General features: G+C 41.2%; 1 protein-coding gene across 2 annotated transcripts in view; it reads left to right on the top strand.

Annotated features, from left to right (window-relative positions):
- Nucleotides 1–25,042, top strand: part of KCNH1 (potassium voltage-gated channel subfamily H member 1) — a 308,219-nt gene that overhangs the window by 6,521 nt on the left and 276,656 nt on the right. For both annotated transcript variants that reach the window (XM_024551338.3, XM_045188348.2), the window contains exon 2: nucleotides 23,896–24,019. In XM_024551338.3, the coding sequence (XP_024407106.2) occupies nucleotides 23,896–24,019 (124 nt within the window). The remainder of the gene's footprint in view (nucleotides 1–23,895; nucleotides 24,020–25,042) is intronic.

Raw genomic sequence — 25,042 nt, 5'->3', positions numbered from 1 at the left:
TTTCTCCTCCTTTTTTTTTCTTTTGAGTAATGACATAGCCCAAACAATCTAGTAATATAACAGGGTTATTTAAGGTTATGTTAGTAGTGAGCACATGATCAAAATGAAATGAAAATAAAACTTGCTCTTGTCCTTTGGGAGGCATTAGTATCTACTGTGCGTTGGAATGTTCTCAGTGTGAACTCACTCACACATGATGGTAAATGACATGAAAGACTTGCACAATTAGAAGTGTGTACAAAGAGCATATGCAAAGGGAGTGTGTGTGTGTGTATAACAGACTCATTTTCTTAAATTGAGAAGCAGTAAACCCTGAGGACGGAGATTATGTAAGAATTAGAGCTGGAAGTGGGAAGGAACTAGGAAGTCAATGATTTATGTTTATTTTAGTGAAAGAAATAAAACAAAATGACTGAAGGAAAGGCACGGGTTTCATGGAGGAATGAAAAAATCAAGGACAAATTAAAACGCTGAGCAAAGGCTAGCTCACGGTTAAGTTTCATAAGTGCAGTGGGCCTTTTATGTGCCCGATACTGTGCCAGGGACGGGGAATTCCTAAGCAAGTGAGACCTTTGTGATTCCTCATGGAGGAATCCACACTGAAGACGAACATGCTTTGTAAACCTCCCCAGAGATTTAAGAGATGATACGGAGACTCAACATGTGCTACTCATTTTCCCTTTATGAAGTCCTTACTCAAAATTATTCATAGATTTTATAGCTATTTGCTTTTTTGTGAGGTTGGATGTGGGATGACCAGATCCCTTTGGTCAATTTAAAGAAGATAGTTACAGAATGTGTGAAGCTTTGTTCTGAGATTTTAAACAAGTCTCATTCCTCTGGGATATCTTGTCTCCCTGTCTTCTTCGGCATGCTGTTTTGGGTTGCTCACCTGTGGTGAGGTTCAGCATAGATGCTGGAATTCGTTTGATGCTCTGGTTCTCTACGCAAGCGCAGTCTCGCTGAACAGTGTGCACCCTGGCCAGCTTCAGCAACTCCCTCGGTTTCACGGTCTCTGTCCTAACAGCCCTGCTCTCCTGGTAGTGACTAAACTACTTAAAATTCTTTTGATTGGGTATTATGGAGTTATGCCAATAATCAGAATCAATTTGCTTACTCATCCTGAGTAAGTTCATTGTGTGAATTAAAATGACAACTTTTCCATTAGTCCTATGTTGTATAAAACTGAGGTTTTGAACTTAACTGAGTCAATCCTATTATCGTTAATGTAATTATTAATTTAGAGTGCCTCAAAACCATTGTTTCTCATAGCTTTTGAAACGCTCTGCAGTGACATAGATGCTTCTGTAAAGAGGAAGAACGACCTCTCACTACCTCCTTTTTCTCTTAAAGCAACAGTGTAGGCATCCTCCACGAGCACTCTGAGTGCACCGGAATCAGCGTTCACAAGATGACTCTACATTGGCAGGTTGACCCATATTTATTTCCTGCTTAACTTTCATTTCTATGAAAAGTGAATTTGGAAAGCGTATTTAGACTAGAACTTCATGACCTTGGAAGGAAATGGAATTAATTTGAATGATAAGACTACATTTATTTCATCTAAATGGATTTTTAAGTTTTTATTTTCTTTGTTTTTGTTTCCTCTCAGCATTATGGGGATTGAGTGGATTAGAGTTCTATGCTGCTATTATTAAGGTTGTGTTTTGAGCTTCTACATGGCCCGATGTATAATACATATCATTTGTTTGCCTCCTTAGAGCCATTTTCCTCTTTTTAAAAATTATTAAATTTATTGGGGTAACATTAGTTAATAACATTATACTACATCATTTGTATATTCCTTTGTGTCCTCACTACCCAAAGTCTGGTCTTTGGTCACCATATATTTGACCCCCTTTATCCTCTTCATCCTCGCCCCACTCCCCTTCTCCTCCGGTAGCCACCATACTGTTATCTGTGTCTATGAGTTTGTTTTATTTGTTCATTTGTTGTTTTATATCCCACATATGAGGAAAATCACATTGTTATTATCCTTTTCTGTCTGCCTTATTTCCCTTAGTATGATATTCTCAAGATTCATCTTTTTTATGGCCGAGTAGTATTCTGTTGTATATAGGTACCACATCTTCTTTATCCAGCCATCCTTCCAAGGACACTTAGGTTATTTCCATGTCTTGGCTATTGTGAATAGTGCTGCAATGGACATAGGGGTCAATATATCTTTATGAATAAGTGTTTTCAAATCAGGTAAATACCCAGAAGAAGGATTGCCAGGGCATATGGTAGCTCTACTCTTTTTTAAAAAATCTTCACTTGAGGATCTATCTGCTGACTTTAGAGAAATAAGAAGGGAAAGCGGGGGTGGGGGGAGATGAAGGAGAGAGAGAGAGAGAGAAACATTGATTGGTTGCTTCTGATGCATGCCCTGACTGGGGATCAAACCTGCAACATTTTGATGTAAAGAATGATGCTCTAACTAACTGAGCCACTCGCCAGGGTTGCAGCTCTGTTCTTAATTCTTGGAGGAACATCTGTACTGTTTGCCATAGAGGCTGTGCCAGTTCGCATTCCCACCAGCAGTGTACAAGACTTCCTTTTTTCCACTCTAACACTTGTCATTTTTGTCTCATTGGTAATAGTCATTCTAACAGGTGTAATGGTACCTCATTGTGGTTTTGATATGCATTTCCACTATAGCTACTGAAGTTGAGCATCCCTTTGGTTTTCCAACCTACTCTGCATCCTGGGTGGCTGACCTATATATTAACAGATTATGTCAATGGGCTCCCATGCTTTCTGGCTCCCGGCTGGCTTCAGCTTGTGGGGCATACCACCGTGAGGTGGGAGGGAGGAGGTGGAGGTCATGGTGTTTATTCTCTTAGCTTCCTCCCTGCAATGCCATCGTAGCCTAGCCATTTTTCCTTGAATACAGTTCACATCTCCAGCCCCCTCTCTTTGGGTTTGGGTTAGGGTTAGGTGGCTTAAAATTTCCAACTGTTACTAATCCTGGGTTACTGTGCTGTCCCTGAGGTTTCCCTCAGTGGTGTGCTGGGGCCAGGGAGTTGTCTGGTACTACCTTTCAAGATCTGATCATGCACATCTCTTCCAGAGTCCTGGTTTGGAGATTTCACCTTGGTAACTTGAAATCTGCCATGGTGGGAGTATTTACACCTCAGAAATTGGCCAGTGCTCTAAGTCGGAGCTCCCACCGCCCCTGTCAGTTTACCAGCACACCACTGCCAATGCCTCACCCACGCCATTGTCAATAACACTCCACTGATTATCCATCTGAGTGTGCCATTACCTTCTCACCAGGCCTCTGTCGGTAGAACCAGTTACTTGTTCTCTGGATGAAGTACTTTCTCAACCTTTTGTCCAGACCAGTCATGAGGGTGAACTTGGTGACGGGGTGTGCATTCAGGTACTTCGTGACCTCAGAAGTCAGGTAAGCCCATAAGTAAACTGGGAGTTTATCAGAGACTATGGAAGCCAGCTAATACTAGTTCTAAGCACCAATTATAGTTATTGGTTATAATCATGACCATGGACGAATTACCTAGGCTTTCTCACCTGCACGCCTAGCAGCATGCCAAAGGTTTTCCGTGTATCATCTCCTTTAATCTTCACTATGACTCCATTCGGAGGGTACTTTTATTACTCCCATTCTACAAGTATAGAATCTGAGGCTTAAGGAGATTAGGTAAATTGCCTTTGGTTAATTTCTAGCAATAAAATCTCTAGGAACTTGTTAGGAATGCCCATTCTCAGGGCCCTACCTCATACTTCCTGAACCTGAAACCCTGGGGCCGGGGCCCAGTTATCTGCGTTTTGCCAGCCCTCCAGGCAATTGTGATTGACATGGCAGTTTGGGGACAATGGCTTTCGGGACAACCCCATGCATGTTTTCACTCGAGGGGTCAATGTTTGGCTGCCTGGTGTGTGGATGGAGGACGGTGTGTGTCAGAGAATGAATGGACTTTTTCTCTATAGACTTTCAATTAGTTTCCCAGTTTTTGCTCACATCTCATTCCTGCCTCAGGTAGGAGCTAGCATTTCATGTCCTAAGTCTCTCCAGAGACCTGCTGGCTTCAAGACCCCACCCCCCTCCCTTGCTCAGATCCCTCTGGAAATTTTAAATCGAGGCTTCTTCTGCCACACTTTATCTCCTATCTACTTTTCACTTCCAGATAGAAAGCTCATGCCTGCTCATAACTCCCTTCTCTTTGTTGCTGTGGGTATATGCCACTTAATTTTTTAGCCATCATTCAAGGACAGGAAATAAATGTGTGTGCTCAATCCATCTTTTTGAAATGTCCACTGGTACTTTTTAAAGACAGAGGAAGTCCTAAATTCTAGTCATTCTCCTTCAGTCAGATGAAATTCCACTTTATACTTCTGTCACCTACTTAGAAGGTCCAGGGATCGTGCTCTGGCCAACTTCATTGAGTGGCTGCGTTTCTCTGTAATTGCTGTCAAATGACAAAAGTGAAACAATTTAGTACAAGTCTGATGACCTCTATTTAAGGGAAAACAATCCAAGGCGTGGGTGAGTATAGTGGAGCACTCTTCCCGCGGGATTTCGGGGAAGAGCGAGATTTACAGAACATTAAAAGCAGTAACACAGCAACGGGGGTGCTTGGTTTGGAGGCTGGCCAGCAGGTCCTGTTTTCCTGGGTAAGGTAAGCTGGCTAACCCTGAGTTGGAGCATTGTGATTGGTGTTAGGTCTCCTTGACAATGAAGCATTTCCTGTGCAGGCTAACTTAGGTTTAGAGTTGCGACGTGGCCGGGCCATTTTGTGGGTCCCCGTGTGTGAATGAGCTCTATCACTCTCTCCCCCAGCTTTCCAATCCCGATCTCTCATTTGTCTCTAGTGATGCCTTCTCTCTGAATTTTCTGGTTTTCTTTCTCAGTGTCTCCCTCTGGCTCTTGGTCTTAGTCTCTCTCCTTACTGTCTCCTGTACTATCTTGGTCTCTCATTCACTCTAGGTCTGCCTGTCAGTCTCTTTCTTGCTCTCTGGTACCCATTTTCAGCTCTGGCTCACACCCTTGTATTTGCACTCTCTGTTGGCCTGTCCCCTCTCCCCATATTCCATGTCCCTCCATCCCGCCCCCTCCTTTCCCCAACTAGCTGTCTTCCTACCTGCCTATTTCTGTTGATTTCCTCCTGCTATTGAAGGTCTCTGTTGTCTGTCTGTTGCCGTCTGCCTTTTGTCTGTATCCCCATCTGTCCGTGTCTCTGTCTGCTGTCTTTGTCACTATCTGTCATCTCTCTCTCCATCTGTCCCTGTTTGCTGTCTTTGTATGTAGTCTCTGCCTCCATCTAACCAACTCTGCCCCTCTTTCTGTCTCTGTCCTTTCTTCCCTCCCATGCCTCGATAGCTGCTCTTCTGTGTACCTCTCCCCGTTCCCTTCTCAAGACCACTTTTCCCCATTTACTCACCAGCATGTACATGGTCAGCTTCAAAGAACTTTCAGCCTTAGTGTCTTGGTTTTCATTCTGGACAGAATCGAATTGGCCCGGCCCTGACTACGGGCTGTTTGGGCAGTTGTCCACTCCTGGGTTGGGGAGCGGGGTTCTGTCCCAAGTAGAGTGGGACAGATCCAGCTAGATGGAGAAGATGGCCATAGCTTTCAAATGGACGCATGTGGCCCCTGCATTCCCACCATGTCTGGGACAAAGTAGATCCTCAAATATTTGTTGTATTAAACTGGTCTGCTCTGAGACCCCCTTCCTTCCACCCTGGCGCTATACCCTGTCCTTACTGAGCCATTTACCATGCAAGTTTTAGTAACGGAGGAGGCAAATGTAAAACTAACTAAAAAAAATTCTTTTCCTAGTACCACTTAACATTTTTATATTTCTTACTTTGAGTCACCTTTTTATAAAGTTCTGGGAATAAATTTTTTGGTTGTTATTCATTCAATAATGGTTTACGAGTTTTGTTCAAAGTGCCTGTATATGTACAGATATACATTAAGAAGGTATTATGACTATACCATTGAGAATAATGGTTGATTAATTTATTGTACCACTTTTTAGCAAGTGATCACACAAAATAAATATTTCTTATCAGTAATTCAGGATATCACTGACCTCTTAGTTATGTCAAATGTCATTGACTGGTAAAAAATTCTCTGCATTTCTAACACAATTTCAGGTATATTCTCATTCTCTTCCATACTGCTTGTGAAACAGATTCATATGTTTTTATTGTTTTAAAATCCTTTAATTTGATGCATCTTGAAGATTGAGGTCATGCTTTAGAAACCACGTACTTAAGGATAACGACCCAGTAAATGCAGTGTTTGAGTTTGCTTTGAAATTGAAATCTCTCTCCCCTTTGTAATTTACTGACTTAATCAAAAACGTATTTTTGTAAGATATTAAAATCATAGACAAAGCAGATAACTACTGAATCTCCAGAGAGTTCAGTTTGTAGTGTGCAAAGATTGGGCCCTTAACAATTTAGAAAAGTGATTTTCATGGAATTTTACTGTTGAAAAACACAATAGAGCTACAAAGAGACTTGCTGATATTAAGATTTTAGATATTTTATTTAAGTGTATCATGATGACTATGCTTCTTATTTTGCATCCTATCCTCTCCTTTCTCCCCAATATTACCAAATCTTGATCTCTCCTTTTTGATTTTTAAAAAATTTCTTTTTGGTATAGATTTTATTTGGGTTCAGGCAAATAAAACTATTATTTCCTGGTCTTTCTCTTAAATTATATTTTATTGATTATACTATTAGAGTTGTCCTGATTTTTCCCCCTTGCCCCTCTTCACCCAGTATCCCCCACTCCCTCAGGCAATCCCACCATTGTTCATGTTGATGGGTCATGCCTGTAAGTTCTTTGGCTACTCCATTTCCTATACTGTACTTTACATCCCCATGGCTATTCTGTAAGTACCTATTTGTACTTCTTAATCCCCTCACCTCTTCACCCATTCTCCCCCACTCCCCTCACATCCGGCAACCCTCAAAACGCTCTCTGTATCCTTGATTCTCTCTGTTCTTCTTGTTTGCTTAGTTTTTTTTTTTAGATTCAATTGTTGATAGATATGCATTTATTGACATTTTATTGTTCATCATTTTGATCTTTAAAAAAAGTCCATTTATTTATTTTTTTCAATTTTTAAATTAATTTATTGTTGTTCAATTCCAGTTGTCTGCATTTCCTCCCCACCCCTCTGCCCCACCCCAGCTAAACCCACCTCCCTCTCCTGCTTCCACCCTCCCCTTGGTTTTGTCCATGTGTCCTTTATAGAAAAATAAGTTCCTTTAATATTTCATATAATAATGGTGTGGTGATGATGAACTCCTTTAGTTTTCTCTTGTCTGGGAAGTTCTTTATCTGCCCTTTGGTTCTATATGATCGCTTTGCTGGGTAGAGCAGTCTTGGCTGTAAGTCCCTGCTTTTCATGACTTAGAATATTTCTTGCCAATCCCTTCTAGCCTGCAAAGTTTCTTTTGAGAAATCAGCTGACAGTCTTATGGGAACTCCCCTGTAGATAACTAACTTGTTTTCTCTTGATGCTTTTAAGATTCTCTCTTTATCTTTAAGCTTTGGCATTATAATTATGATGTGTCTTGGAGTGGGCCTCTTTGCATCCATCTTGTCTGGGACTCTCTGTTTCCTGGACTTGCATGTCTAGGAAACTTCACCAAATGAGGGAAGTTTTCTTTCATTATTATTTCAAATAAGTTTCCAATTTCTTGCTCTTTCTTCTCCTTCTGGCACCCCTATGATATGAATGTTGGATCTCTTGAAGTTGTCCCAGAGGCTGCTTATACTATACTCATTTTTTTAAATTCTTTTTTCTTCTCATTGTTCTGATTGGTTGTGTTTTGCTTCCCTATGCTCCAAATCGTTGATTTCATTCTTGGCTTTATCCACTCTGTTGGTGTTTTCCTGTAAATTGTTCTTTATTTCAATTAGTGGATCCTTCGTTTCTGACTGGATCTTTTTTATGCTGTCGAGGTCCTCAGTAAGTTCCTTGAGCATCCTTACAAACAGTGTTTTGAACTCTACACCGCATGGATTGCTTGTCTCCATTTTGTTTAGTTCTTTTTCTGGAGTTTTGATCTGTTCTCTCATTTGGGCTATATTTCTTTGTCTCTTCATTCTGCAGCCTCCCTGTATTTGTTTCTATGTATTCAGTAGAGCTTCTTTGACTCTGTGTCTTGGTAGTGTGACCTAATGTAGTAGGCGCCCTGTAGGATCAGGTGGCACAACCTCCCCTATCAAAGTGAGCCCTCTGTGTGGGCTGAGTACACCCTCTTCTTGTAGTTGAGCCTTGGTTGCTGTTGGCAGGTCAATGAGAGGGATTTATCCAGGCCAGTCAGCTGCAAGGATTGGCTTTGATCACTCACCACCACCCTCCACCCTCCCTGAAGGATCAACTGTGCAGGGGCAGGGTGGTGGTGCTCTGATGTGGTCTGTAGCTCTCCACTGGGTGCTCTGGCCCTGGGGTTTCCTGGGTGGTACAGGCCAAGGTCAGCCTGCGCCCATGTCTTGCCTGGGGCCTGAACTATAAAGCCTTTTGAGATAGCTGCTACTTCTGCTGGGCTTGGAGATGCCCAAGAGAAGCCAAGTTGTGAATCTAGGCTGGTTCCTGCTAGTGCCCAGCCTGGTGCTTACAGAGGCCAGCTGCTGCTTGTTTGAGAGGATATAGGAAGTCGCAAAGCTTGAGCCAAGACCAGCCATTCATATAGAAAAGCAGCTTGGGTGGGCCCAGTAGCTGGGTAGGGCAGAGTCTCTGGAGATCTCCAAGGCAGGTCATTGTTAGACAGGTTGATGGAGTCTTGGATACGGCACCTGCTTGCCAGCTCTGTGGGAGGATGTTTTAGAAAAGGGACAATGGCCTTTGCTCACCTTGATGCCAGACATTTCAGTTCTTGCCTGTATGCCGCTGCTGACTTTCAGGCTGCTACCCTGGTGCTGTAGCTCAGAGGGATTGAATTTGAGTAGGTGAGTCTGTGTGTGTGTTCTTTAAGAGGAACTGCTTGGGGCTCCAGAAGTTTCTTCCATGGACTCAATCCCCCCTGATTTTGCAGCCAGAAATTGTGGGGACATATCTTCCTGGCACTGGAACCCTGTGCTGGGGGACCTGATGTGGAGCTGGGTCCCTCCTGAATTTTTATCCACCACATGTGGGCGAGAGACCAGCCTGTTCTGTGTCTGTGCCCCTCCTACCAGTCTGGATAGATGGGACTTCTTTAATTCTGTAGTTGTCAGACTTCCATTCAACTCGATTTCTGATGGTTCTGAGTGATGGTTGTTCTGTATTTTAGCTGTGATTTTGATGTGGTTTTGTGAAGAGATGAGCCGTGTCTGTCTACACTGCCATTTTCTCCTGGCCTTTGTTTAGTGCTTAGAGAAACCTCTTGTTCTCATCATTTATCTCAATTAATTTTCTATTGTTTTAAAATAAAGGAAAAATATTTTTACTGCAACTTATTTTTGTAAAGCACTAATATCCTTAGTAATCTATAACGTTGCAAAGTGTCATGAAGATGTGTTGCCTTCTAAGTAAAATATCTGAAGTCATTAGAAGCTTATTGTGAAATTTTTACAGTAGCCTTCTAAGTAACAAGTGTTGGCAGGGAATAATAAATTGGTGTGAACTACTTGCTGATTGTAGCTTTTATCTGTGTAATTGCCCAAGCTGACTCACCTTTCTAAGTCATTGCTTTAGTTCATTTCTTTGTTGTTATTTGTGGTAATTATGATGAAAAATTATTTTCTAATAATTTCCTTTTGGAATATGCCTGTGTTATGTTTTCTGGGCACATGGTAGGTGCGGAATGATCTTGGCACATCTAACTTTTGCAGTGTATGTAGCTTGGCTCATGCCCCATCAGCTGAAGAAACTTTACATGGTGGGGATGGGAGCCATTCCAACTTTTAGAACAATGTTTGTTTTATTCTACAAGGAGGAAAGCTGAGTGTGGGCTGAGGAAGGTTGAATTTGGGAACCTTACGATTACTGGCGTGTACTCCTGCAGCTAAAGACGCTCAGGGGGTTAAAAAGGCATCACAGGGAGGCAGTAGAATCTGGCTCATTTGCTTCAGAGACCTGGACAACTCTCAGAGGGGAGCCAATGAATAAATCATGGCAAGGGCAGCCCAGCTGAACCCACACATCTTTCTGAACAATGTGGGAAGGGCTTGATCACTTTAGAAAATATGAATTTGGTGGCAGGCTTGCTGCCTCACAATAGGCCGCTGGCTAATTGGAAGTTACGCATTCTACCTGCAAAAGCCACGTATGTATCAAGAGCCTCTGTGTTTCCTGCCTGGGATTCACTGGTTCCAAAGACACAGTTAGGTGTCGCCCGTGTACGTAAACGGACACACCCATGTGTGATTTATCTCGACTGCAGAATCCCTTGACATTACAGTACAGTTTTACTTTATGTTGCACCTCACGTCATGGCTCTAAACCCAAGCTATTCTACTGAGCAAAAGCTCAATCCAACATGGTTCACCTGATATGTGTCACTTCCCACTTAGTTCTAAGTTTAGAAGGTGTTTCTGCTTTAATTAATTAATTAATTAATTAATTTCGGTTTTATTTTGAATTGGTTTTGCATGTACAACTTAGTGGTTAGACCATCAATCATATACTTTACCCAGTATTCCCCTCCATATTTCCAGTACCCCCCTGGTACCATACATAGTTACTGTAATATTACTGACTATATTTCCTAGGCTTTATTTTCTTCCCTGTGATTACTTTGTAACTACCAGTTTGTGTTTCTTAGTTCTGCTATTTTTAAAGTGACCCAGGCTCTCCAGAGTCCAGCATTAAAGAAGTGGTATTTCAGAGTAATGACTGGTCGATTACGCCTCATGGGTGAGTGAGTTGCAGGTTGCAGAGATGCATCTGGTTTGTTGTTAGGAATCTAGTTCCTTAGAAAGTTGGCTTTTATTGCAGCCAGAAGCATGGAGGTCTTGTAATTTGTCCCCCAGTGAGGCCTGCAGACCTGAAGGAACCACAGCTCATCAGGGCCAACACTACCACTGGAACCTGATTAGTCCCATTCTCCTTTCAGATGGTGCTCTCGGAACCATAGGGCTTTCGGGGGAAAGGGAAGAGGAAGAGTGAATTAACAGGGTGTTTTTTACTCCTCATTCTTCCATTGGTTTTATTTTGACTGGGTTCCTCAGAGCTGCTTCATGTGCTCTCAGGGCCTCTTTCTCACTAGGCAGCCTCTGCTTGTAGAGTGTCCACCTGGCCTCTCCTGTGCTAGGGCTGGACTTCTCACGTGGCAGCTCAGGGCTCCCGGGAGCCCAGAAGCAGAAGCTGCAGACCTGAATGCCTAGACCTAGGATTGACTGGCATCCATTCTATTGCCTTTTATTGGTAAAACAAATCACAGAGCCCCCTGTCCCGTGATTCAAGGGGAGAGGACTAAACAAGGGCATGACTGCAGGGAGGCACAGGTTTTTATTTGGTGGGGGGGCTACTAGTGTTTATAAACACTCAACTGTTTAGAGTGATCTTTGACTAGAGCTGAGGACTGAGACATATAAGGAGCTGGCCTCTTCTAATATATATATACACATACACACATGCATATATACTCACATACATGTATATATATATACATATATATATATATAGCATATGTGTTTTACTTTTTAAAAAGGAGAGAGAACATGAAAAGGACTTGCAGAGTACCGGCAGCACTCTAAAGGGGTTGTCTTGACTCTTCCTCTGTGGGTACTGCGGGAAGATTCTCACCTGGGTGATTTGGCAGTGCCAGGAGGCAGGAACGTGGACGACATCCTAGTACTCTGGGATCTTGGAGCTTTGATCTTTGTTAATGTGTTGGAGCCTATTTTACGCCTATTCCCCCAGGTTTTTGCTCAGCTGAAGACGGTCTGAAAGAGTCCAGTGAGGACCTAACTGCAGCATCAGCTTTATAGCTGTTAAGGTGGATTGGAAAACATGGCAGTGCCTTTTGTCTCCCGCCCTAAACCTCCACTCTGGCTTTTGGATCAGGAGCTGCTGACCTACTCCTGGGCTGGAGCTGACAGAGCACAGGGCTGGTGGGCCTGTCACAACTGGGTTCTGAGTATCACAAGGAGGCAAGTAGCTCAAGCCCTGTCTTCCCCCACTATGCTGGGGCACAGGCACATCTGCGAAGCCAAGACACACAGAGTGGGTTTCTTGTGCTCTTGGGATACCTACTGATAGCCGGTCAGTCCACCAAGGGAGGTATAAGCCAGGGGGATGATGAAAGGGGTCAAAAGTATTCATTATAGCACTTCTTTCTGGGGGTGGGTGGACCCTGCTTCCTCTAAGTGGAAACTTCAGGTGTGGAAGGGCAAGTGTTGACCTCGTAAAAATTCTTTATTGAAATAGAGCTTTGGAGAGGTACTCTATTACGTCAAACCTAGAGTTCTGCAGCACTATCCATGACTTTGAGGGAGTTGCAGAGTTTGTGAGCTCTGGTTACACTGATTCCGTTAAACAGTATCACAGAATGTCATACAGTTAGGCGTATTGGCTTTGGTGTTTGTGATGGTTAATTTTATGTGTCCACTTGACTGGGTGTGGAATGCCCAGGTATTTGGTCAGGCTTTACTCTGGGTGTTTCTGGGAGTGCATTTTTGGATGAGTTTAACATTTAAATTGGTAAGCTGAGTAAAGCAGAGCTCCGTCCCTAATGTGGGCGGGCCTCATCCCATCAGTTAGTTAAGTCCTGAACAGAATGAAGGGCTGTTTTTCCCCGGACTAAGAGGGAATTTCTCCTGCCTGACTGCTGTTGAGCTGAGACATTGATTTTTCCCTGCCTTTGGGTTTGAACTGAAACAGTGGCTCTTCCTGGTCTCGTGAGCCTGCCCACCTTTAGACAAGACCTTGAATCATCAGCTCTCTTGGCTTACAGGCTTTCAGACTCAGACGGTTCTCAAATTCTACTTTGAGTCAAAGTAGGACTATACCCCTGGCTCTCCTGGGTCTCCAGATTGCTGACTGCAGTTCTTGGGACTTGTCAGCATTCGTAATCACATGAGCCAATCCCTTATAGTAAACCTCTTTACATATATACCTCTTCTCAGTTATGTTTCTCTGGAAAACCCTGACTAAATCGACAGTAGACAGTCCCAGCTCTATTCATTGCATGATCTAAGAAAATTTTCTCTATAAAATATCTTCTTTCAATATCTATAAAAATGGGTTCATACTAGTGCCTGTCTACTGCATGGGTTAATGACCAAGTGACTGTTAGTACTTGCTGTCTTGATGACGATCACAATGTGATGAAGACGGTGATCTCTTCATCAGTGGAGAACAGCAGATGTCCTAACACATCTCAGTGTAAACTCTCCAATGTCTCGTATCCAGATTAGGCCAATGTTTAGTGTGGACTTGGGAGATTACGCTTTTTGATGTTTTGTTCATGCAGTGGTTTACTTTCTTAATTAAGTTTTGCTTGGCCTCAAAATACGTTTTCATTTACTGAGTTTGGACACAGTAATAATCCCGGAGTTGTTTGTTTGGAAGTGGAAGCCTGTGGCTCCATTTGGCTAGAAAGCCAGTTTCACTTCCCTAGAGCCCTCTTATTTGGCATCCTTAACCAGCAGGAATATAGCCAACCACCTGGAGGCGTTAAGGAGCCTTGACTAAGCAAAGTTGCTGTCATGGAGACCTTGTGCCAGCATCTAGGCACTTTTTAAAAGGAGAGTCCCACTTTCCGAGCTTTTCTGTTCTTTTGGCAGCCATACTTCTGGAGTTATGACAGCAAATTGACCGAGACCCGCCTAGGTCCACTTCTTTATTTTGTTTAGTGGATCTTCTCTCCCTTAGAGGCTCCTCTGAACTTCCCAGTTAGTGGTATCTAGAGCTCTTCCAGTTTTAAGTAGTCTTTTGGGGCCTCTCCTGGGTTCAGATGCCAATTCTACCCATCCTATCACTTCTCTCTAAGATGGCAGGCATGTGGGGGAGAGGCAAGCCCTCTCATAGTTTATGGGGCCTCAGATCCCCAGATGCAAGGCCTTATTTTCTCCCCTCTAGTTTCTTGGGTCTCTAGCAATAGCCCTGGTGTGCTGGTCCCTGGGTGACCAACTGATCTGTGGGGTCAAGTTTGCAGCTGGTGCACCTATGTTCCATTCTTTGGGCGGAAAAGAACTTGGTGCCCTGTCTCAACCCTACACATTCTCTCTCTCTCTCTCTCTCTCTCTCTCTCTCTCTCTCTCTCTCTCTCTCTTTCTCTCCCACCCCCATCCCCACTTGTAACTGGATAATATAGGCTCTCACTGGCCCTGTAACTCACTTCTGATATTTGCCTGAACCCCCAAGTTGACCTCTGGCTTGGGTAGTTTTAGAAAACATAATCTTCGGTCACCTTCCTCCACTGTGGTATCTGTTCATGCAACTTCAGCAGCAGCAAAAGCAGCAACAGCAGCAGGGCAGTTGGGAACTTCTGGTTTCTTTGCAGACTCCATGGGAGCTGGGGGAGGCTCAGTAGAGCTAACACAGCCAGGTTTGCTGTGCAGCACCTCTGAATCACCAGTGTGGTGTTCTCTCTCAACCCTGAGTCTCAGATGGGGGTCCAGGTACATATCCTCCCCTCTTCTCCTCCTGTCCTGTCACTGTGTGGAAGTAGGACTGTTCTAGAAATACACCAGCACACCAAATTTTAAGAAGAGGCAATAGTTTGTAAGTGAGAGAAGAGACAAAACATTGCACAGACTGACAGGAGAGCCCAAGCATTCAGAGGTGGAACCACTGCTTCTACCCATGTCCATATTTCCTGATGGCATCAGTGTGTATCACAAGGTAGAATCATAATATGTGACGACAGTGATGGCAATGTCGACTCACCAATGAAAGGTCTTAGTGTACTTAGTGTTGTTATAGGAAGGCACAAAAATATTAGCTGTTATACAGATTTTCATAGGAATGGTCTGATTTTAGTATTTGAAATGTAATAAGAAGGAGACTATGTAACAGAATGATTAAAAGTATGGATTTTGAAGCCAGATAGACCCGGGTTCAATCCTAACTCTAGTCTGCTATAATTGACTATGTCCTCAGAAGCTCATTTTCTTCACGAGTAAAGTGAAATCCATGGCACTTCATTCCGTAAAGTAATACCTTCTCATAAAGATTGTTGTAAAGGTTAAAATCTTAATATGTAATAAAGTACTTAATACAGAGCCTGGCATAGAATAAATATCAATAAATGCTACACATTCTCATTAGTATGTGCAATATAGCTTGTACAGTTCCCTTAGCTCCTGCTGATAGATGTGATGCTATGGTGTTTGTATGGGTAACTCCAAACTTGTAACAGATTGTGTTCTGGAAGGTAATTTTCAGGTCAATTGTTTGTAGTTTATAAATGGAAGATAATCCAAAATATGCTCCTTTTCCAGCCAAGCAGAGCGGGGTTCACATGTGTGTGCTGGGGCAGGTGAGGGAGGCAGATGGCTTTCTGACTGGGACCAGAATTCCTTCCTCCATTCACTCAGGTGCTTGGATAACGAGGGAATGCCTAACCTTCTGTCACACCGTGGGGCTCTTGCTCCCTGCGAGCTCTTGTTTCTTGCTTAGGTTAGCGGTAGAGGAAACTATTTTGGAATTTTAAAATTATGATGAGAAATCCTCTGAGTAGATGGTCAATAGACTGATGATTCTATTCTTATGGCACTCCCTATTTTTCTGTTTCCTTTCTAAAGTCAAAGAAGATGCTAGTGGACTTACCCGGTTTCCCCCCCACAAGGCTGTAGGTGAATATGCATGCTGGGACAGTAGGAACGCTTGAGATGTGATGAACACCTTTAAAGAATGCCCAGAATACTTTTATGAGAAATTGGAGTAATATCTGGAGCTTGAAATATCTCCTGTTCTCCTTTTTTAGTAACTGAAACATTTGATCAATAACTTAATCTTTTCTGATTAAATTCATTAAAAATTAAGAATATACTTATTTTTATCAAAGTAATATATGCTCATGGTTAAAAATTCAAACTGAAGGGCTTATAAAGAAAAACACCCATCCTGTACCTTGTCTCTTTGCTCATCCTGCTCACCAAAGGCCACATGTTCTAATTTTAGCTGCTTCTTTTTATAGTTTCTTCCATGTCTCTAAATAACATGCATCACAACTATTTCTAGTTTTTTTCTTTTAAATTTATTTTATTGATTATGCTATTACAGTTGTTCTAATTTTCCCCTCTGTAACCTTATACCCAGTACCCCCATTCCCTCCAGCAATCCTCCCTCTTAGTTCATATCCATGGGTCATGCATATAAGTTCTTTGGCTACTTCATTACATATACTGTTTTTAACATCCCCCTATTTTGTACCTACCAATCTGTGTTTCTTAATCCCTGCACCTTCCCCAATATTTTCCTTTTCCCCCCTCCCAACTGATAACTCTCCAAATGATCTCCATATACATGATTCTGTTCCTGTTCTGCTTGTTTGCTTAGTTTGTTATTTGGATTCAGTTACTGATAGTTGTGAATTTATTGTCATTTTAATGTTCGTTATTTTGATCTTATTTTTCTTATATAATTCCCTTTAGCATTTCATATAATAATGGCTTGATGATGATGAACTCCTTTAATTTTACCTTGTCTGGGAAGCAGTTTATCTGCCCTTCAATTCTAAATGATAGCTTTGATCAGAGTAATCTAGGTTGTAGGTCCTTGCTTTTCATCACTTTGAATACTTCTCGCCAGTCCCTTCTAGTCTGAAAAGTTTCTTTTGAGAAATCAGCTGACAGTCTTATGGGAACTCCTTTGTAGGTAACTATCTACTTTTCTCTTGCTGCTTTTGAGATTCTCTCTTTACCTTTAACCTTTAGCATTTTAATTATGATAAGTCTTGGTGTGGTCCTCTTTGGGTCCATCTTGTTTGGAACTCTCTGTGCTTCTTGGACTTGTATGTATATTTCTTTCACCAAATTAAGGAAGTTTTTGTACATTATTTTTTCAAATAAGTTTTCAATTTCTTGCTCTTTCTCTTCTCCTCCTGGCACCCCTATGACTTGGATGTTGGTATGTTTAAAGATGTCCCAGAGGTTCCTAAGCCTATCCCCATTTTTTTGAATTCTTTTCCTTCTTTTCCTTTTGTGTTCCAAATTGTTGATTTGATTCTCAGCTTTATCCCCTCCACTATGATTCTCTGTAGATTTTTCCTTATTTTACTTAATTCAATCTTCATTTCTGTCTGGGGTTTTTTTGTTTTGTTTTGTTTTTTTTTTAATGCTTTTGAAGTACCCAATGAATTCCTGGAGCATCCTAATGACCATTGTTTTGAACTGTGCATCTGGTAGATTGCTTACCTCCATTTCATTTAGTTCTTTTTCTGAAGTTTTGTTCTATTCTTTCATTTGGGCCATATTTCTTTGTCTCCTCATTTTGGCAGCCTCTTTGCGTTTGCTTCTGTATATTAGATAGAGCTGCTTTGACTGCCTGTCCTAGTAGTGTGGCCTATTGTAGAAAAGCACACCTGTTATGTTGTATGGGGAGAAGCCTTAGATAGTTGCCAGGGCAGGGCAACCCATGTCACCACTCTGTTTCTCTGTGTGGGAGAGGGCTCACAGAGGGGACAATGCTGCTGCCTGGCCTCTGGAATTTTGCCCAGGAGGAAGCTGTCTCCTAGCACTCGAACTTCACTTTCTCCCCGAATGCCACTAGTGCCCTTCCAGCTGTTGCCCTCATTGTGAATCCCAGAGGGGGTGGGTCTGTGTGAGTCTTAAGTCTGTTTTGGGCCCTTTAAGAGGAATCTGTTGAGAATCCCGCAGTTTCTTCTGCTGCCCCAATGCCCTCTGTTTTTTTACCGCCAGAAGTAATGGGGACTTTTCTTCCTGGTGCTGGAACTCTGGTCTGTGTTGTCTGGACTGGGGTGGGATCCCTCTCTCCTGAGGTATCCCTCCTGTTTTTATCCACCATATGTGGATGTGGGCCACTCATTCCCGTTCCTGCACCTCTCCGTGTCTCCATAACACTCTGTGTCTCCATACCTCTCTACGCCTTTCCACCTCTCTGCTTTCTCCCTGCCTCTTCACATCTCTGACCCTCCTACCCATCTGGATGATGTGGATTCTTTAAATCCTTGGTTGTTGGACTTCCAGTTTGATTTTCTGACAATTCTGGGTTATGTTTGTTTTTAGTCTAATTGTGTTTTTTGCTATAGTTGTGTGTGGAGGCAAAGCATGTTTACTTCTATTTCCAGTTTTATTAATTTTAAATATCTAGTGGCTTCTGTTAATTTGGCTGCGTTTTAGCTCACTTTATTTACTTTCTACTTCCTAAGATTGTATTGCTCCCTTATTGGTTATTTTTGCAATTTTAACTAAAATTTTAATACCTTTCTTTTTTATTAAAGCAGTTCTTGACACCATCTCATGATTGTTCTCTTATTTTTCTAAGCTTATCATTTGTATTTTTACAGTGTCAGAATTAAGGTTAGATTCAGATACTTATAATTAAATATTTCATGTTTAACTGTGTGTTTGTTTTACAAACTGGAAATTAATAAAATGGTTACATTATTATGACAATGATGTGACAAAGTATATTTTGGTTTCCTTTCTTGCACAGCTTTTTAAAATACTTCTAATTTACTTTTTTGCCAAATTATATAGCTTTATTGAATTTTTATGTTTTTTATCCCTAGATAAGTCTCTTCTGAAACTTCTGTTCTCTGGGCCATTATGCATTTATTGAAAGCTTTCTACTAGCTTTCCCCTTGCCTTCTACATTTGGAGCTATCTTTCCCTAGTTCCCATATTCTTTCTTGCTTTCCTCTCACATTTTTGCTGTTAGACTTTATCAAGTAACTCCTTAGGAAAAGATATATGGGAAATAAGTTGCCCAGATCTTTGCATACCTGAAAATATCATTATTCTACCCTTACATTTGATTATTTAAAAATTTTAAGACGTCTTCTGGCCTTTTCTTTTGTGCTTCTTTCTGTTGCTTTTATTAGGAGGCATATTGTTCCTCCAGGATTGATCCTCTACGTCTTACTTGGTTTTTACATTTCTTGTCTCTTTCTCTTTCTGTACCACACTTTGTGAAATTTCATTTTATCAGCTAACATTTATGTTGAATTTTAAACTTTTACTCACTTTTAATTTTTAGGAGCTCTCATTTGTTTTCAAATGCTCCCCCCCACCTCACCCCCCCACACCATAGCATCCTGTTTTTGTCTTATGGATGTAATATCTCTTGAATCTGTCTGAATATTTAAAAAACTAGGGATTAAAAAAATTCTTCTTTGTCTCCTATATTTTTCAGCTTCTATAGTCATTTTTTCTTTTGATATTTTTATTCTGTTCTTTTTTTAGTGGATTTTTACCTTTTAAATGTATTTACTTTTATTATAGTGAGGCACAGGATAGGAAAGAAGATAAACACATGTAGTCAAACCATTAGCAGTGTAACTGGCTGTAATTCCCTCTTAGCACATAATCTTAGTGAGGCATTAGGCACAGAAGAGGTCACTCAGTGTTTCCCTCCTCCTCTAGGTCTTCTGAGGAAAATTGATTACACTTTCAGGAGTCAAGAGAAATAGTTAAACTGACTAGGCTTCATATCCACTTAGCAGTAAGTTAGTGAATTTTGTACTTCTCTCAAGGCTTAGTTGCTCAGTTGAAGAAATGTGAATTTATTCAGGGAGAGAAAGCCCTCGTGAAGGGTCAAAGATCTTGAGCCTGAAGACCCTTCCCAGGAAGGTCCTTCAGACTCATCCCTTTCTGGCTGCCTGCCCTTTGTCTGCATCAGTCTGTTATGCATCCCTTGCTGCCAGACCTTTACTTATGCTGAATCCTCTGTATAGGATGTTCTCTTCCTTCTACAACCTCTTACGTTTACCAAAGGGAGGCACCATATTTTCATTTTTATAAATATCATTTTGCATCATCTGTACTGGTTACATAATAGGTATTCAAAATGTTGAAATGAATCTTACTCAGCCTTCTGGCCTAGAGCAAGTTCAAGTGTGTCCCTCTGAATCATAGTCCTTTATGTCCCTCAGACAGAATTAATCATTTTCTCACCTATTTCTTTAGTTAGTCATGCACATGTCTATTTGTTCTAGTAAGTTCTTGGAGTGCATGGGCCATGTCTTACCAAGGTAGATAAGATATATGCAAGGTAGATATGTCTTGCATTGTGCTTGGGACCTAGTGGGCACTCAGGAGGTACAAGCATACCTCGTTTCATTGCACTTCACTTTATTAGACTTTGCAGACACTGCTTTTTTTCTTATACAGATTGAAGGTTTGTGGCAACCCTTTATTAAGCAAGTCTATGGTGCTATTTTCAGTAACATTTGCTCACGTTGTATCTCTGCATCACAATTTGACAATTCTTTCAATATTTAACATTTTTCATTACTGTTATATTTGGATCTTTGATGTTACTATTGCAATTGTTTTAGGGTACCATGGAAAGCACCCATGTAGCATAGTGAAATTAATCAATAAATATTGCATGTGTCCTGACTGCTCCACATCCGGCCACTCCCCATCTCTCTCCCCCTCCCCTCAGGCCTCCCAATTCCCTGAGACATAATAATATTGAAATTAGCCCAATTAATAACCCTACAATGACTTTTAAGTGTTCAAGTGAAAGGAAGAGTTACATGTTTTTTGCCTTAAATCAAAAATTAAAAATGATTAAGCTAACTGAAGAAGGCATGTTGAAAGCCAAAATAAGCAGAAAGCTAGGCCTCTTCTACCAAACAAGTAGCCAAGTTGTGAATGCAAAGGAAAAGTTCTTGAAGGATATTAAAAGTGCTACTCCAGTGAACACAGGAATTATAAGGAAGTACAACAGCCTTATTGCTGATATGGAGAAAGTTTTCACAGTCTAGATAGAAGATCATACCAGACACAGCATTTCCTTCAGCCAAAGCCTAATCCAGAGCAAAGTGCTAACTCTCTGTAACTCTAGGAAGGTTGAGAAAAGTGAGGAAGCTGCAGAAGAAGTCTGAAGACAGCAGAGATTACTTCATGAGATTTAAGGAAAGAAGCTATTTTCATAACATAAGAGTAGAAGGTGAAGCAGGAAGTGCTGATGTAAAAACTGCAGCAAGTTATCCAGAAGATCTAGCTAAGGTACTTAATGAAGATGGTTACATTAAACAACAGATTCCCCATGTAGACAAAAAAGCTGTCTATTGGAAGAAGATGCCATCTAGGGATTTCATAGCTGGAGAGGAGAAATCAATGCCTAGCTTCAACGCTTCAAAGGACAGGCTGACTCTCTTCTTAGGTGGCTAATGCAGCTGGTGACTTTAAGTTGAAGCTAGTAATCATGTACCATTTTGAAAATCCTCTGCTTGTGCTCTATAAATGGAAGAACAAAGCCTGGCTGATAGGATACCTGTTTATAGCATGTCTTGCTGAATATTTTAAGCATACTATTGAGACCTCCTGCTCATAAAAAAAATTCCTTTTCAAAATATTATTGCTCACTGACAATGCACCTGGTCACCTAAGAGCTGGGATGGAGATGTACAATGAGATGGATGTTGTTTTCATGGCTGCTAACGGCGCATCCATTCAGTAGCCTGTGGATTAAGGAGTAATTTTGATTTTCAAGTCTTATTATTTTAAAACATATTTTTTCTAAGACTATACCTGCCATAGATAGTAATTTCTATGGACAGAGTAAATTGACAGCTTTCTGGAAAGGACTTACCATTCTAGATGCCCTTGAGAACATTTGCGATGCATGTGAAGAGGTCAAAATAGCAACATTAACAAGAGTTTGAAGAAGTTGATGTAACTGCAGATGCGATGGAAATAGCATGAGAACTAGAAATAGAATTGAGCCTGAAGATGTGAGTGAGTTACTGAAATCTCATGATGAAATTTGAACAGATGAAAATTTGCTTCTTATGGATGAACAAAGAAAATGGCTCCTTGAATCTACTGGTGAAGATTCTGTAAAGATTGTTGAAATGTCAAGAAAGAGTGTAGAATATTTCATAATTGTAGATAAAGCAGTGGGAGTGTCTGAGAGGATTGACTGAAAGTTTGAAAGTTCTACTGTGAGTAAAATGTTATTAATCAGCATCATGTATTACAAAAAATTATTGATGAAGAGTCAATCAATGCAGTAAACTACTGCATTGTTGCCTTATTTTAAGAAATTGCCATAGTCACCCAACCTTTAGCAGCCACCACCTGGATGGGTCAGCAGCCATCAACATTGAGATAAGACCCTCCACCAGGCAAAAAGATTATGACTTGCTGAAGACTCAGATGATGGTAGCATTTGTAAGAAATAAAGTATCTTTTAATTAAGATGTGTGCATTATTTTTTTAGACATACGCTTTGGCATACTGAATAGATTATAGTTTAGTATAAACATAACTTTTATATACACTGGGAAACCAAACAATTGTGACTTGCTTTATTGTGATATTCACTTTATTGTGGTGGTCTGGAACCAAATCTGCAATATCTCCGAGGTCTGCCTGTGTTTAAGAATATATGGGAGAGATGGAAGGAAGGACTGGTTATAGATTTTCATTAAAATCATGTTTATGAAATTGCCAGGTTTTCAGGTGAACTTCATGAAAGTTGTATTTTATGTTTGTTTTAAATAGGCATTTCCAAGAATGGATTACTGTATTTAGTTATTCCTCCTTCTTCTCCCTCCTCCTCCCCACTAGATAGGAAGGAATTGGTACCTATTGTGAATAAATTATGAATGTCGTACTAAAACAAAATTAACCACCCAATTAAATGAGGATATTATACTCGTATGTCATTGTTATTTTACTCTAAGCAGTATGCATATGTAAACAAAATCCCATACCATTTACAAGAAGAGAAGGGTATGTGCCTGCCATCCATCTTCTTCCCTTCCCCTTCCTTCCTTCCCTCCTTCCCTCCTTCCTTCCTTCCTTCCTTCCTTCCTTCCTTCCTTCCCTCCTTCCTTCCTTCCCTCCTTCCCTCCTTCCTTCCTTCCTTCCTTCCTTCCTTCCCTCCTTCCTTCCTTCCTTCCTTCCTTTTTTGGAATAGGTGACTCTTCTGTACAGAACAGAGAGCCAAGCTAAAATAATGACTACATTTAAATTCTGGATATTATTTGTTTAATTTAAGGTCTTGAAAAGAAAAGAGGGACAATTGATTTTCTGAGCATAAAAAGTGTGGGAGACTTGATCTTCAAAAATGTAGGAAGTGGCGAGAATACACCCAGCAGCCAAACATATCTGGCCCACTTAGTCCCTGCAACAGAGGTGAATGGTGGGCTGGTGCTCTGTGAAGGAGCTCTGAAATGCAGCTTCTGTGGCAACAAAATCTCAAAGTCAGTAGGAAGGTTTTGTCCTGCGAGCATCTCCACCAAAGCTCTTGTATTAGGAGGGGCTAGTCTCTTTCTCACGAAGAGGAGGGCTGCCTGCGGTGTGTATGCTCCAACAGGCAATCCTGTGCTCCCCTTCCTGTGTCTCTCTAAGAAGTCCTTCTCCTCCTAGGTTGGGCAAATGTTCATCAGGGTCACCAAGGCCAATTTGTAGCTTCAGGCCAAAAGACTGACAAGCCTAAGATGCTGGATGGAGCCCAGAAGAAATGATCTTGGGTTCTTTCTTGTTTTATATTACCAGAATACTTTTATTGAGAACAAAAATTCAGACTAGAAAATGTCTCAGGAATCGCTGGATTTCTGCAGGACTTGTTGGTTGGTTGGTTAAGCGTGTTTCCTTTGCTAATTTCTTTTTGGAGTATAGCAACATTAGCATTTGCATTCAAATTATTCACTCTAAATTACTATTGTTTTGTATTCCTTGAAGAGTCATTTTCCTGTTCCAGAGACTATTATGGAGGGAAGCAAAATTACCTGGCTTGGCTGACATTATTTATGTCCTCACTGAGTCTCAACTAATATCTTGCTTCATGTGCCCTTTTCTCCTCCTCCTCCTTCTCTTTTTTTTTTCAACAGATACTAATTTCGTGTTGGGGAATGCCCAGATAGTGGACTGGCCTATCGTGTACAGCAATGATGGATTTTGCAAGCTGTCTGGCTATCACAGGGCAGAAGTGATGCAGAAAAGCAGTACCTGCAGGTATCTATGATGGGGGCTGTTCTGTTGGACAATCTATCATGGTATCTCATGGAAAAAGAAAAGGGCTTACTCACTGTAGGAATTGCCTTTCCCTCACTCAATGTTCATTCAGGAATATGTGTGGTACGATCATCCCCAGTTCACACACTGTATGTGCTGGGGAAATCAAAGACTTAAAACATGGTTCCCACACTGCTGAGCTCCCAGTTGGTGAGATGGGGGGGAAACCTAGAAAAAGTCAGAAAAATCATTTTATCTATAAAATGTGAACTCAGAAGTTTATTAGGTATTAGATAAAATTGAATGTGAAAACAGTTTAAATAAAATTAAATACAATTTTAGATGATTAATTTTTAGGATTTAGGACTATTTGAGAGAATAACTACAGGATTGGAGATGAGGGTTTTGTCATAGAGCTTTTTATCAGGAAAAAAAAAGAGAAATGACGTTTTGTTGCCTTCTAATTCTTGTTACACCTCTCTCTGATCCCTAATGCAATGGCAGAGGCAAATGGTACTAACAACATAGCTTGCGTATTTGACAGGGTTACTAACCAAGCAGCACCCTTGGGCAGTGGTGTTAGAACAGCTCTTTTAAAGCATCTTCTAGGTGTTGAGTGGAACACGTGGTCTGGCCCCTGCCTGGCGTTTCTCTGCAGCGCCCTGGCAAGGTCTTGGATCATTCAGCACAGCCCTTGGCTCCTCCCACTCCCCTCCTCCGTCTGAATCCTCTGTTTTCAGTGTGTTCCGTGAAGCAGAATCATTTTCCCAGTCCTTCCACATCAAGAAGTAAACTCATCTGTGAAGGGTGGAAAACCTGTCTGACTCAGGCATCATCTTTGTTTTTCAGAAGGTGAATTTCCATGGTATTTAGTCAACCAAGTTTGGTGAAGAATAGGAAATGTTTTGAAAATATTACCATTTTCTTTAATTTTAGTTTTTGAGGACTGGGACATGGAAAGTTTAAGACCCTCTCTGTCCCCTCTCCACCCCTGCAATGCGCAAAGGTTTAGAAATGATGACT

This window comes from Desmodus rotundus, chromosome 12, assembly GCF_022682495.2.
Source record: "Desmodus rotundus isolate HL8 chromosome 12, HLdesRot8A.1, whole genome shotgun sequence".
In the NCBI taxonomy this organism is placed as follows: domain Eukaryota; kingdom Metazoa; phylum Chordata; class Mammalia; order Chiroptera; family Phyllostomidae; genus Desmodus; species Desmodus rotundus.
The sequence above is the reverse complement of the archived record's forward strand: the minus strand, read 5'-3'. Positions and strand labels throughout refer to the sequence as shown.